The sequence below is a fragment of the Hylobates moloch genome, unplaced genomic scaffold (assembly GCF_009828535.3).
Source record: "Hylobates moloch isolate HMO894 unplaced genomic scaffold, HMol_V3 SCAFFOLD_21, whole genome shotgun sequence".
Taxonomy (NCBI): domain Eukaryota; kingdom Metazoa; phylum Chordata; class Mammalia; order Primates; family Hylobatidae; genus Hylobates; species Hylobates moloch.
Genome location: NW_026652296.1, coordinates 43,873,940 through 43,889,152, shown reverse-complemented (window position 1 = coordinate 43,889,152; position 15,213 = coordinate 43,873,940). Strand labels below are relative to the sequence as shown.

The following is a 15,213-nucleotide window of genomic DNA, read 5'->3' as shown; positions in this document are numbered from 1 at the left end:
AGCTATGACAAACCCATAGTCAGCATCATACTGAATGGGCAAAAGCTGGAAGGATTCCCCTTAAGGACAGGAACAAGACAAAGTTGCCTACTCTCACCATCCCTATTCAACATCGTACTGGAAGTCCCAGCCACAGGAATCAGGCAAGAGAAAGAAATAAAAGGCATCCAGGTAGGAAAAGAAGAAGTCAAATTATATCTCTTCATTTATGATATGATTCTATACCTAGAAAACCCTGAAGACTCAACCAAAAGGCTCCTAGAACTAATAAAAAAAACTTCAGTAACATTTAGTTTACAAAATCAATGTGCAAAAATCAGTAGCATTTCTACACGCCAATAACGTTCAAGCTGAGAGCCAAATCAAGAACACAATCCCACATATAATGCTATAAGAAGAATAAATACCTAAGAATACATCTAACGAAAGAGGTAAAAAAGATCTCTACAAGGAGAACTACAAAACACTGCTGAAAAAAGTCATAGATGACACAAACAAGTGGGAAAGCAGTCTATGCTCATGGATTGGAAGAGTCAGTATCATTAAAATGGTCATACTGCCCAAAGCAATCTACAGATTCAACACTTTTCCTATCAGACTACCAATGTCATTTTTCATAGAATTAGAAGAAACTATTCTAAAATTCTATGAAACCAAAAAGAGCCTGAATAGCCAAAGCAATCCTAAGCAAAAAGAACAAAGCTGGAGGCATTGCATTACCCAATGTCATATTCTATTATAAGCCTACACTAATCAAAGCAGCATGGTAGTGGTACAAAAACAGACACATAGAACAATGGAACAGAAAAGAGAACTCAGAAATAAAGCCACACACCTACAACCTACATCTGATCTTCAAGAAAGTCAACAAAAGTAAGCAATAGGAAAAGGGCTTTTTATTCAATAAATGATGCTGGGATAACTGTCTAGCCATATGCAGAAGAATAAAACTGGACCCCTGTCTTTCACCATATACAAGAATGAACTCAATATGGATTGAAGATTTGAAAGTAAGACATCAAACAATAAAAACCCTAGAAGAAAACCTAGGAAATACCATTCCAGACATAGGTCTTGGTAAAGATTTCATGATGAAGACACCAAAAGCAATCACAACAGAACAAGAATTGACAAGCTGACCTAATTAAGGTGCTTCTGCACAGCAAAAGAAACTATCAACAGAGTAAACAGGGAACCTAGAGAAAGAGAGAAAAAAATTGCAAACTATGCATCTGACAAAAGTCTAATACCTAGAATCTATAAGAAACTTAAACAAATCAACAAAAAAAAATCCCCATTTTAAAATGGGCAAAGGACATCAACAGATACTTCTCAAAAGAAGACATACAAGTGGCCAACAAACATATGAAAAATACTCAGCATCACTAATCATCGCAGAAATGCAAATCAAAAACCACAATGAGATACCACCTCACAACAGTCAGAATTGCTATGATTAAAAGTCAAAAAATAGCCTGGGCGCTGTGGTTCATGCCTGTAATCCCAGCACTTTGGGAGGCCAAGGTGAGCGGATCACGAGGTCAGGAGATTGAGACCATCCTGGCCAACATTATGAAACCCTGTCTCTAAAAAAATACAAAAAAAGATTAGCTGGGCGTGGTGGTGCATGCCTGTAGTCCCAGCTACTAGGGAGGCTGAGGCAGGAGAATCGCTTGAACCCGGGAGGTGGAGGTTGCAGCAAGCCAAGATCATGCCATTGCACTCCAGCCTGGTGACAGAGCAAGACTCCATCACACACAAAAAAGAAAGTCAAAAAATAGTAAATGTTGGCGAGACTGTGGAGAAAAGAACACTTATACGCTGTTGGTCAGAATGTGAATTAATTCAGCCACTGTGAAAAGCATTTTGGAGATTTCTCAAAGAACCTAAAACAAAATTATCATTCAGTCCAGCAATACTATTACTGGCTATATACCCAAAGAAAAATAAATCATTCTACCAAAAAGACACAAGCACTTTTCTGTTCATTACTACACTATTCACAATTGTAAAGACATGAAATCAGCCTAGGTACCCACCAAAGGTGGACTGGATAAAGAAAATGTGGTACACCTCATGTACACCATAGAATACTATGCAGCCATAAAGAAGACCAAAATCATGTCCTTTCCAGCAACTTGGATGCAGATAGAGTCCATTATCCTAAGCAAATTAACACCTGAACAGAAAGCCAAATACCTGATGTCCTCACTTATAAGTGGGAACAAAACATTAGGTACACATGGGCATAAAGATGGGAAGAGTAGACAAAGGGGACTACTATAAAAGAGGGAAAGCAGGGAATACAAGGACTGAAAAACTGCCTGTTGGGTACTACGCATACTGTCTGGGTGATGGGATCATTCATACCCCAAACTCGAGCATCATGCCATATATCCATGTGCCCTCTGAATCTAAAATAAAGTTGAAATTACAACAAAAATTTTTTTAAAATGTTTAAAAGATATTCTCATAGAAATAATAACGATACCCAGTAACAAAGACTTCTACTTTCTTATGTTTTTTATTTGTACAAACGTGTAGGCCAAAGGTCCTATTTGAGGAAGCATTCTAAAACTAAATACAGAAGTGAACTATACATTATTTTCTGAGAAAGGGAATCATTAAGTTGTATGCATGTTATTGGTATCACATCTAAATGGTAATAAAAGGTATAGTGTATGGAAGGTTAAAATTCAGAGAAGGAGGAAGAGAAAATAAGTCAGTGACCTTTTAGTAATAATGTGAAAATATAGTTTAGACACTCGGAAATATTTCTCTGACATTAAGGGCTTTATCATACATGGAATTGTAACACTGCAGTCTTTCCCAGAGGTCTTCTAAAATAGTTTATAACCTAATCTGTCTGGTCATGGTAATTTTATTTATAATGGAAAACAATCTAAATGACTAATAAGAGGGAAATGGATAAATTGTGGTATATGACTCTGGAACATTTAGGTAGCCATTAGTAATGAAAATGTGATAGCTAAGTAGCAGCATATTACAATTCTTATGGTAGGACACTCAGTGAAAAAAGAACCCACAACTTTATAGTATGATTACTACTCTTTAAAAATTAGGCATGAATATGAATTAAGATTGAATGAGAACCCAGAACAATAAACATGATTAATAGGGTTACATGGTATCATTGTGGGGAAAAAAAAGTTTTCCAGTTATTTGTGTGTAACAAGTGAAAGCATATATTGTTAAAGGTGTTCATCTCTTTCAAAGTGTAACTGTGGACAAGAAGATAAACTGACAGATTCAGAAAGCCCCCTTCAGTTTCAAGACTCCTAAATTCCTGAGTTGCAAGGAGGCAGTGCCCAGCATTCCTAAGCATCACTAGTTTCCATTAAAACCTAATTTATGGAATTAAAAATTAATTTCATGGAAATGAATTTGAGCAGTCTTTTCATTAGAGCGCACTTCGTCTAAATGAGTTTGGAGTGATGGTAATAGCCATTCCTGCACTGTTATTTATAAAGGTGAAATCTGATGTGAGTATTTTTGTTCTTACGCTACTGAGAAACAACATATTGCTTAGAGTTTTCAAACTTCCATGTGATAGTTGCTCTTGCTCCCCGAAGATCCTCTCAGGGAAGTTATTTATGACAAGGAGTCCAATAGAATGGGAATCCCTCAGTGAAAGTCAACCAAGGCCTCTGATCAATGAGTAGAGCAGATAAAGGCCTCTTGTTGTGGGACCAAAATGGGAAGAGGCAATGGCCAAAGTGAGACACCTTCTTTCCCAAGTGCAAGAGGCATTCTTGCTTCCATAGTAAAAGAAGGTTGCAAGATGGGTGTATCTGATGGTTATGTTCCAGGTGGAGAACTATACATTTACTTCAACATTTTAAACATTCTGTTAATCAATATGCACACGTGAGCATGCACGCACACACACACACACACAGAGCTATGGGAATATGCTGCACAAATCTCTGACTTCAGGGAAAATAATTGACCAAGGCCCCCAGCTGCTGCACTCTGAAATCTGTCACTGTGCCAACAAGGCCTCACTCCCCCCAGTGACTGCGAGCAGCAGGGGAACTCAGGCAGGCCCATTTCTGGGAGACACAGGGCTCCTCAAATTTAATCCCCAACAGTTTTACCAAACCATCCCTAGATTACAGGGGAATTGGTTTCACCCAACTTTGTTCACTGTTCTTTACTTGGGTTCAGACTTATATCACAGTTTCTTGTATTTTTCTCTCATAAAATACTTGCACATTTAATCCCATCTTGGCAATGGCTTCCTAGATGATATACGTGTGTGTGCATATATATGTACATATGTGACAGTATGACACACATATGTACACACATATTTATATGTATACACACATACATGTGCATAAGTATATATATGTATATGTACCTTTGAATCATAATTTATCTCCATTTGATGGGCATTAGTAAGGTCCAAATTTTTGCCATTATAAAAATACCCATCTATCCCATTTTTCTAATTATTTCACATTTCTTTGGGGAGATTTTTTTTTAAGCTTGCCACAGTGACTGTGACTGTCCTTTGTTGGAATATCTCCAAAGAACTCCCAGAGCCAATGCCACACTTAACACTTGTTTTCCACATGTATAGATTTTCTGGTGTGGCTATGATTTCTCTGACAAATGAGCTTCAGGCCTTCTCGTGTCGGTGTGCAGAGTAAAGAAGTGAGGAACTAGCCTTTCACAGGATCCTCTGCAAGGCAGTGCAGTAAGGAGGGGAAGGGTTTTCTGCCATGTCTGTGGTCTCTTCGTTCTTCTCTTCCTGCCATCATTCTTGACCTGGGCCCTGCTGTCCTTCTGTCATCTGGTATCCATTAGAGTTCTCGATTACAAGCAACAGAAATGGATTCTGCTTCACTTCAACCAGAGAGAAGTTGTCAGGAAGATATCGGGGGCTCACAATCAATGGGAGGCTGGAGGATCAGTCTTGAAAACTCTGGGGCTGGGTTGCAGGAACATAGCGAGGATCTTTTACTAGGAGAGCCTGGTGAGTGAACCTCCATGATAAATGGGCTCCAGGGGATCCTGGTCCTTGCTTCACCTTCCCAAGATTCAAATCCTGAGAGAGAGACACCCACAGAGGCACCTCTAAGGCAGAGGGAGACTCTAGTGCCTGTAGCAGGCAGGCACCTAGAACTTCACTCCACCAACACAGAACCTGATGGATTGGAAGTAATTCCCCCAAATACACTAGGGAGATTTGGGAAGAGGAAAAACAAATGTTGGGCTACAAAATATAATAGTAATATCCAGCAGCACCCTTTTATATATGTGCATAATCCTTGAGTTTGTACTTGTTCGGGGACTGGCCACAACTGTTGCATGATAAATTAGTCTTTGTCCAAGTGAAAGCAAGTTTCCTGATTAAGACAAAGCCTAGCCATTGCCAGAAGCCCACTTGAACTAAGTCAGCTCCTAAGTTGCATTTCCATCCGAGAGCTTGGGGTTCTTTCTGACTGTCCAAAATTGAAATGTTGTCAGTGCAAGGACACAACACCATCCACCAATTTCTTGTCAGAGGTTCCTCTCTTACCTTCTAGGACTTTGCTATGATATTTGTTGGCTCTCCAGGCAGGCCTCATTGTTTGTCTGTTTGTTCTTGTCTTGGGGAAGTTTTCTTTTTCAGCAGATTCTCAAATGTGATAGCACTGTCAACAAATTAAAGACTGGGAAGCCATCCAGAAAAATTATCCACGCTGTTTTCACTCTCTCCCTTTCTGAATCCACATCAATCCTCTCTCCTTAATAGAAGTGTTCTATTGTTTTATTTCACTTAATGACCCCTACTACATTACCTTCTTTAAGAATACTTTACTCAGCCAGCTGCGGTGGCTCATGCCTGTAATCCCAGCATTTTGGGAGGCCAAGGCTGGTGGATCTCCTGAGGTTGGGAGTTCAAGACCAGATTGACCAACATGGAGAAGCCCTGTCTCTACTAAAAATACAAAATTAGCTGGGTGTGGTGGCTCATGCCTGTAATCCTAGCTACTCAGGAGCCTGAGGCAGGAGAATTGCTTGAACCTGGGAGGCCAAGGTTGCAGTGAGCCAAGATCACGCCATTGCCCTCTGGCATGGGCAACAAGAGCAAAACTCTGTCTCAAAAAAAAAAAAAAAAAAAAAAAGGAATACTTTTTCTATCTAATTCTTACTTTAGGGAAACTCATTTTGAGCCATCACCAAAGCCTATCTGTTCAGTGCAACCATAATTAAATGCTCTCATAAAATAATGGTAACGGGTCAGGCACAGTGGCTCATGCCTGTAATCCCAGCTCTTTTGGAGGCCGAGGCAGGCAGATGGCTTGAGCTCGGGAGTTCGAGACCAGCCTGGGAAACATAGTGAGAACACCCCCCCATCTCTACAAAAAAATACAAAATAATAATAATAATAATGGTAAGGTGAGCATGTATATGAGATGAACTTGCTTTTGCCGAAGAAAAAAATGCACCTGATATACAAATGAAATTTGGATTCATGGAAACAAATTCCAGAAGAGGGAATGTTCAGATTATATTCAGGTAATATGTCAGCATTGTCATTCCAGGTAAAGATGGCTTTGCAGCAGGAAGGATTTGACCGAAAAAAGCGAGGTTACAGAGACATCAATGAGATTGACATCAACATGAACGATCCTCTTTTTACAAAGCAATGGTATCTGGTGAGTGTCGTCATGTCCTTTTGGACATTTCTCATCTTGAGACTCTGGATAAAAGATGTATTCCTGCATCCTCATTATTCACTAGGATGTTAGCCAGTATCCAACTCAGTGACCCTCTCTGTCCCCTTCCATATGTATTGATTTTCTGTCACCACCTGTGCATCTAGTTCTCTAATCTGCTTTCTTCTGGAACTGCTAAGTAGCCCTGGTCTCCTAAGGTGGAGGCTATGACCAACAACTGACAGAATTCTCTTCAGTTCTGAAAAAGTGTACCAGTGTATGACTGAAGACTTGCAAAACTATATAAAAGTCAAATCAGAGGTCTGGGAACAGTAATTCAGGGGTCTCAACAGACACAGTAACAGGGGACATCAATGAAGTCAAAGGCCTAAAAGAAAGGATCCAATGACTTCGCAAGAGGCTATCAAGAAAGCTTGGAGACTAAAGTAGCAAAAAGAGCATCTATTAATGCTTCCTAAAACAATGGCAGGAAATCAATTCCATGGGGCTTAACTGATGCAGGCCTGGAGGCACTAAAACCCATTTTGTCTGGTGAAGTGAGCATTTTGTGGGTCACCAACAGTTCATCATGATCCATTTGGATTGGCCAAGCTATGTTTAAAAAGGGATCAGTGACTCCAAACCAACCTGAACTGCAGGGCATATTGACAGAAAGGGAGTGACTAATTTGTAAATGTGAATGAATCTTTATCTTATTTAAGATAAAAAAGTGATGAACAAGAGAGAGAACTAAATTACAGCCTTGTGAACAGCTACATTACAGGAATTCATCACAATTTCCCTTCTGGGGCTTCAGAGCTTGACTCTGACTTATGCTTTTTGGCATGGAAGTCCGAAAATCCAATATGGGTAATTGAATGAGTGTATTTGTGTTAGTCAGGATAGGCTAGGTTTGTTGCAATAATGAACAACCCTCAGATCATAGTAGCTTATCAAAAACAAGGCTTGTTTCTCACTTTTGCTACACGACTAATGCTTCATAATTGCTCAAAAACACAGGCTGACCAACCTCCATCTGAGCTCCATTCCCACACGGCTTTCATAAGCCCCTCAGCAAGGAAAAGGGGCAAATTGTAGAATTTTTAAAAGAAACTCTTAAAACTTCTGCCTGGATGTGAAAGAATGGCACATGAGATCACATGTCATTGGCCAAAATCAGTCATCCGCCATTCTAACTTCAGAGTGGGTGGAGAGGAATGTAGTCTTAACACGTCTCTAGAAGAAAGAGCATAGTAAATTTTTTAAAGAGCCCTAATGACAATCACACAATGTTTTAGCAATATCGTAACAGCCACTGATCACTGCGGGCTTTCGCCAGTACAAGCTCTGACTTCATTATTTTTTTTACAATCCATCCTGGAGAAAACCTACATAGTACAAAGATGCATGAAAAGATGGGAGTGGACATATTACTGTGGAATTGCTCTTTGTTATCCTTTCTTTCTTTTCTGAAATATTTTTGGGGACCAGGATGAGGGGCCTTAGGATTTATTTTTCTGCATTAGAACATGCACTAAAGGTGAGCCAGTTTTCTTTAATTCAGTTCAACAAATACTTTTGAGCAAGACTTAGTGTGGTGGCACTGAAATTACAAAGATTAACTAGGACATGTTACCTCCTGCAAAAGATATTGTTATTTAGTAAGAAGTTATATTCAAATAAGAATAATCCAAAACAATATGCTGTAAATTCAAAACATGAGGTATAAACAAAGAGCTATGAAAGTGAGCATTTAATTCTAAATCAGGGAGGGTTTCCTGCAATAGCAGCTCTTTTATAGAAAAAGTTTAAAGATAGTGATCTAGTTATAAGATATTAGGGGATTGAAACTATGTTTGCATATTTACAGAAAACAGAAAACACAAAGTGTTTATACCAAAAAAAAAATGGAGAGGAAACACTATAGGTAGGTTGGGAGGGACACCCAAAAGTACTGTTGCATGGAAGATGTGGCCTTTGAGCTGGTCCTGAAATATTAGATGGCTATAGAGCATGTCAAGTAAATCTGTACATGAGTGCTTTACACCACCAAACTAATACCATTATCTGCTTTGAAATTCCTGTACCAGATCAATACTGGGCAAGCTGATGGCACTCCTGGCCTTGATTTGAATGTGGCTGAAGCCTGGGAGCTGGGATACACAGGGAAAGGTGTTACCATTGGAATTATGGATGATGGTGAGTATTTTGAAGCCTGTGCCTCATTTGGAAATAAGCGTGCCTTTGCTTGCCTTTCGATAAAAGTTGTATTGTTTTGGAGATGCTAACCAGAGATGGAACAGCAAGATACTGGGCCTCATGGCCACACTGCACTGTGCCCAAATCTTCACCTTTCTTCCAATCAGTGGTCCTCAAACTTGAGGTTGCACTTAACAAATATTTTTTGAATTAATAAATAATAAGCTAAACAAATGAATAAATGAAAGCTGCCTGTCACTCAACTGTAATTTCTTACTGCTTACACTTTACCTTAAAATGTCTTCTATACCTCTTTGTATTTACCAACAATTTCTCTAGACCCACACTATCCAATGTAGTCACCACTAGCCATATGTGCCTATTTAACTTTACATTTTAATTAATTAAAGTTAAATAAAATGTAAAATTTTATTTCAATTCCTCAATCACACTAGCCTCAAGTTCTTGATATCCACATGGGGCTAGCAGCTGCTGAAATTCAATTCCATTTTCATCATCACAGAAAGTTACATTAGCGTGACTCTACATCCATAAAACAGCTTTTCAGTAACAGGATTGGGGCTTGGGGAAATTTGACTTTATTGCTGCTTTCAGAATAAACCCTTGTAAAGTAGCCTTTGATAACCTTTTATTACAGACATCCCTTACATGTTATTCATCCTGCGTGCCTACCAAAGACTTAGCAGAGCTTCATTTTCCATAGTTTGTGATATGAAAACCAATGGGCTTGATGAATTGGCATTTTTCCAACTACACACGTCCTTGGCCCTGCCAAGACTGTGGAGAATCACCGCCTGTGGTTGTTTCATTGGGGACGTGTTGTTGCCCTCCATCACCCATCTGGGTCTGCCAGCAAAAAGCTCCACTGTGCATTATTGACCCAATTATATACAAAGGCTACACAGAGATGAAACAGTTGAGCCTTTCCCATCTGAAGATCCTCAAAGAACAGAACACTATGTTCCTTAAAGTAAGGCTTTGAAGCAGAAATGACAGAGGAAACCAAGAGGAGCCAGCCTGCTTAAAACCTGAGTTGTCTTGTGTGGGCTCATTAAATACCAACATAAAAACAATGCCTCAATGTTTTTTGATATGTGAGACATTTTTAAGTGGATGTAAAACCTTCCTCCAAAGGCCAAGGGCTCTCACAAGAAGAAAGGAGCCCTGCATGAGAGTGTGTGTGCTCAGATGTCAGGAGTTTATAAATGTTTCTTCTTTTCTCACACTTGTTCTTGGAAACTGTTCCAAAGGGGTTCAGGCCAGCTCACCCAGGAAAACAATGCATCAGGGTTTGGGGGAAACCTACCTAGGAGATATTGTAATGACCATTTCTAACAGCATATCCTACTGGGTATCCCCAGCTGGGGATCAGAGAAGCTACCCTAAAAGTGGCACTAAAGTGCCAACAGATGCACATTGCTCTGCTCTTAGGAAACCTCCAAGAGTACTGTAGATGCTCATTTCAGAATACTTTAACTGCAAGCTCCTTGACTGACTCCTAAAGTCATTGGCTCCTGACTCATTTCCACATGGAGAGGCAAGCCCTTTAGAAAGACTCAGCAGAATTTCTCATTTGATGGTCTTTCTTCAGCTGATTAATGGCCTTTGGGTTCCCAAAAAAGTAAACTCTGACCCCCAATTACAATTCCTGGTTTCTTCTTTGTTTTAGTCAATTACTGCTGCAGAACGAAGCATCCCAACATTGAGTGGATTAAAAAAAAAAAACCATATTACTATCTCTCACAGTTCTGTGGGTTGTTGGAGTTCAGCTGGACAGTTCTGCAAGTTCCACTGGGGTCTATCATGCAGGTGGAGTCAGAAGGCAGTTGAGGCTGGAGTCAACTAAAGGCTCCACTGGGAGGCTGAAATGGCTCAGCCTCCCTCCCTTTCCATGGAGTCTGAGGACCTCTCCTCTCACATAAGGCCCCCAGCAAGGTAGATGGATTTCTTATAGGTGGCTCAGGACTCCCAAGAGTAGGCATTCCAAAAGAGAAGAAGCAGAAGCTGCCAGTCCTCTTAAAGGCTAGACCTGGAATGGGCACCAGTAACTCTGCCACTTATGTTGGATGAATGGTCCCAGGGCCAATCCAGATTCAAGTGGAAAGGAAATAAACTCTGAATTTGTGGCCATTTTTAATGCATCACATGCTATTCCATATGATAACTGAAGAAAAGTATGATGACCAAGCCATTCTCCAAGTCCACTGTTGAATAGCAAAATGAGCACATTTGGGACAAGGGCAGCTCCCCACATGGTGCCCCACACGGTGAGGACAAGGACAGATGCTCTTGCCATGTAATTGGCCATCTCTGCCCTCACAGCTAGAACCGGGAAGGCTGGCAACACCAGTACTGCATTCTCTCTCTTAACGTCCTGCACGCATGAATGGTATGGTGCCGTGTCCCAGATATTTTCTTGGCAAGATATTCCAAAATAAGGTTAAAGACAGACACAGATGCCAAACCTGATACCTAAGGGCAAAACTAATGTCATATTCTATCAACGCTGTCTCTCCATATGTTGGCCTGTGTGGCAAATGTTCAATCATCTGTGTGCAGAAGTTTCAATTTGTGGACAGCCAGGTTTAATCACTGCCCTCCCATCTCTGGTTGCCCAACTCCAAACTCAGCCATCATCCCCCCTGCTGGATCCAGTGACTCAATGGATGCTCAATAAATATCTGCTGTCTTCACTTGGGTACAAAGCAATGTCATTTCCACATGCTACAAATCACTAGGAGAGGACCTCCATGGTTAGCTGCTGTCCAAAGGGGCAGAAATTATTTCTTAAGGGTCTACTAGGATATTTCACTTATGTAGATGTTAGCAAGAACCCCACTTAATGATGACAACATCATCCCTTTTACTGTAATGGAATTGTTTAGAGTTGGGAACTTGACCTGGAAAATGGATTGTGATCATGACAAGATACAGTGATGGACAAGAGTCATCCAGGCCAAGAATAATTCAGGGAAGATGGCTGGTTCTCAAGATCACACAAGATCAGAGAAGGCATGGGTCAAGGCCCTTAGCCATTATCAGATGGAGCCAAGGAAGTGAGATGGAAGGCCAGTGAGGTAAGGTCAGAGGGAGCTTCAAGCTGAAGTAAGAATAAACAACTAACAGTAAAAACGACTAACATTTATTGAGTAATCACTATGTGCTAGACACTGCTTAGCATTTTGGAAATACAACCACAGTTATTCCCTAAGGTTGGTATTAATATAATCCCCATTTTACAGATGAAGAAACTGAGGTTTAGGGAGGCAAGAAACTGCCCAAAGTCTCACAACTAATTCTAACCACCATTCTTGGTACTTGAAACCTAATCCTTTGCTCTGCCTTCCTGGTGAGACTTTGTGAATGGGGGCCTCATTCAAAATAGCATTAGGAGATATACCTAATGTTAAATGATGAGTCAATGGGTGCAGCACACCAACATGGCACATGTATACATATGTAACTAACCTGTATGTTGTGCACATGTACCCTAAAACTTAAAGTATAAAAAAAAAATGACATCACCAGAATGTGGAAATTCTCCAGGACAAACGACATAGTTTTTTCAATGAATTCAAATAAATAAATAAATAAAAGATTTAAGCCTGAGGACCAGATAGTCACCCACACCCTTCTGAGAGATTTAGAAGTCTGCATCACATAGAAAAGCAGTAGGAAGGTCCAGCAGGGTGACTGCTCCAGTTACTTTTGCTGCATAACAAAGAATCTTGTATTAGTCCATTTTCACGTTGCTGATAAAGACATACTCAGACTGGGTAATTTATAAAGAAAAAGAGGTTTAATGGACTCACAGTTCCATTGGCTGGGGAGGCCCCACGATCATGGCAGGAGATGAAAAGCGTGTCTTACATAGCAGCAGGCAGGAGAGAGAGTGAGAGCCAGGTGAAAGGAGTTTTCCCTTTATAAAACCATCAGATCTCATGAGACTTATTCACTACCATGAAAACAGTATGGGGGAACCCGCCCCCATGATTTAATTATCCCCCACCATTTCCCCCCAACAACACGTGGGCATTATGGGAGCTACAATTCAAGATGAGATTTGGGGGAGGACACAGCCAAACCATATCCAACCCCAACACTTAGCAGCTTAAAGTTGCTATTTATCTTTAATCATGATTTTGTGGCACAGGAATCTGGGAAGAGCCTGGCTGGGCACTGCTCACTCAGTGTGGCTCATGCAGTTACGATGTTAGCTAGGCTGCAGTCTTCTGAAGGCCCTGCTGGGCTGCATATCCATGACGGTGCATTCCTATGGCTGGTGGTTGTTGTTGGCTGCCACTGGAGCTCATCTGGGACCATCAAAAAGAGTGCCCACATGTCGTGCTTTACTATAATTTGGTCTTGAGGTCTTACTCACCAGAGTGGCTATAAACTCTATCCTGCCCCGACAGGACTCCAGGGAATTGGCTGTAGATGTTTACAATGTGCCTGTCTTAGTCCGTTCCTGATGCTATAACAAAATACCTTAGACTAGGTCATTTATAAATAACAGAAATGTATTTCTCACACTTCTGGAGGCTGAGAAATAGCAAATTCAGTATCTGATAAAGGCTTGCTGTCTGCTTCCAAGATGGCCCTTTGTTGCTGTATCCTGTGGAGGGGACAAACACTGCGTCCTGCCCTGGCAGAAGGGGTAACAAAAGGATGAACTCTCTCCCTCAAGACCTTTTATAAGAGCACGAACCCCATTCATGAAGGCACAGCCCTCACGACCTAATCACCTCCTAAAGGCCCCACTTCAAAATACTATTGCAACTAGGGATTAAGTTTCAACATATATTTTAGAGGAACACAAACACTCAAATCTCAGCATTTCACCCTGCCCGCAAGCCCCCCCCCCCGAAAATTTGTGTCCTTCACATACAAATACACTTATTCTAGCCCTGTGGCCCCAAAAGTCTTGATTTGTTCCAGCACCAACATCAAAGTCTAAAGCCCAGAGTCTCATCTAAATATCATCTAAATCAGAGATCGGTGAAACTCAAGGTACGATTCATCCTGAGGCAAATTGCTCTCCAGCTGTGAACTTGTAAAATCAAACAAGTTACGTGTTTCCAAAATACAATGGTGAGACAGGCATAGAACATACATTCCCATTCCCAAAGGGAGAAATAGGAAAGAAGAAAGGAGTAACAGGTCTCAAGTAAGTCCAAAATCCAAAAAGGCAAACATAAATTCTGAGGCTTGAGAGTAATCTTTTCTGACTCTGTGTCCCACCTTCTGGACACACTGGGGTGGGAGCTGGGCCTCCAAGGCTCCTAATGACCCGTCCCCCATGGCTTCACTGGGCACAGCCCATGCAGCAGCTCTCATGGGGTAGAGTCTCATGCCTGCCATTCTCCCACACTGGAATCACATGTTAGTGGGTCTGTAGTTCTGGGGTCTCAGGGCAGTCCCACCCCCACAGCTCCACTGGGCATTGTCTTAGTGGGGGTTTTCTATGGTAGGCCCAGCCCACGGCAGTTATCTGCCTGGGCCCCGAGGCTCTAGGGTTAGGGTTAGGGTTAGGGTTAAAGAACTGGAGCTCAGGGCCAGGATTCTGACATGCTACACATCTCAAGTGAACTATTAACATTCTACCTAGGAATATGCACATGGAACTCCTTCCTAGTTCCTTGAGGTCTCCAGGACTGTCACCGCTTCCTGAGAATTGGGACTATTGTGGATTAGACTTTCCAAAGAGTTTCAAATCGATGATAGGATACTAATGATTTATGAACAAAATTATAACCAAGTATTTGTCATTTCTGTGCCACATTTATTATGATTGGCTGGTGATCAGTCGGTACCCCCATAGGGTGTTAGCCATAGATAGTTGTACAGCTCAGGTTCTACGTCTAAATCACCTGCAGTTTTCCAGGACTGACACTGTGCCCAGCATTCACTGCTGAGAAATAAACAAAAGCATGAAGTGTAAGAATGAATATGAGAATATTGTAAGAATTAAAAATAAGCCAATTAAGAAGATGTGTTCAGTATCTCCCACCTTAAAAGATAATCAAATATACAAAAATATAAAAGTACTATCTAGTTACCAAATTACTATTTTCCATTCTTCAGTCCATTATTACTTTTTCTGAATCGTGTTTGTTGTCCTTCACAGTCATATCAATCATTCTCTTTCTCAGACCAAAGTCTGTATCTGTTCTAACTTAACACTTAGTATTCCTCTTAACCTAATCTAAGATCGTTTATTTTAATTAGGCTAAATTTATCTTGTCTTAATTCTAATTTCCTTCTGGTCTCAAATTATCTCCTTGCTCCCGTATTTTCCCTTGACAGAGAAGACACTGCTATT

At 40.8% G+C, this 15,213-nt stretch overlaps 1 protein-coding gene across 1 annotated transcript in view; it reads left to right on the top strand.

The window, feature by feature from the left end:
• The window catches only part of PCSK2 (proprotein convertase subtilisin/kexin type 2), a 262,157-nt gene that overhangs the window by 123,091 nt on the left and 123,853 nt on the right, over positions 1 to 15,213 (top strand). The window contains exons 3-4 of the mRNA XM_032142938.2: positions 6,558 to 6,671; positions 8,762 to 8,870. Of these exons, the coding sequence (XP_031998829.1) occupies positions 6,558 to 6,671; positions 8,762 to 8,870 (223 nt within the window). The remainder of the gene's footprint in view (positions 1 to 6,557; positions 6,672 to 8,761; positions 8,871 to 15,213) is intronic.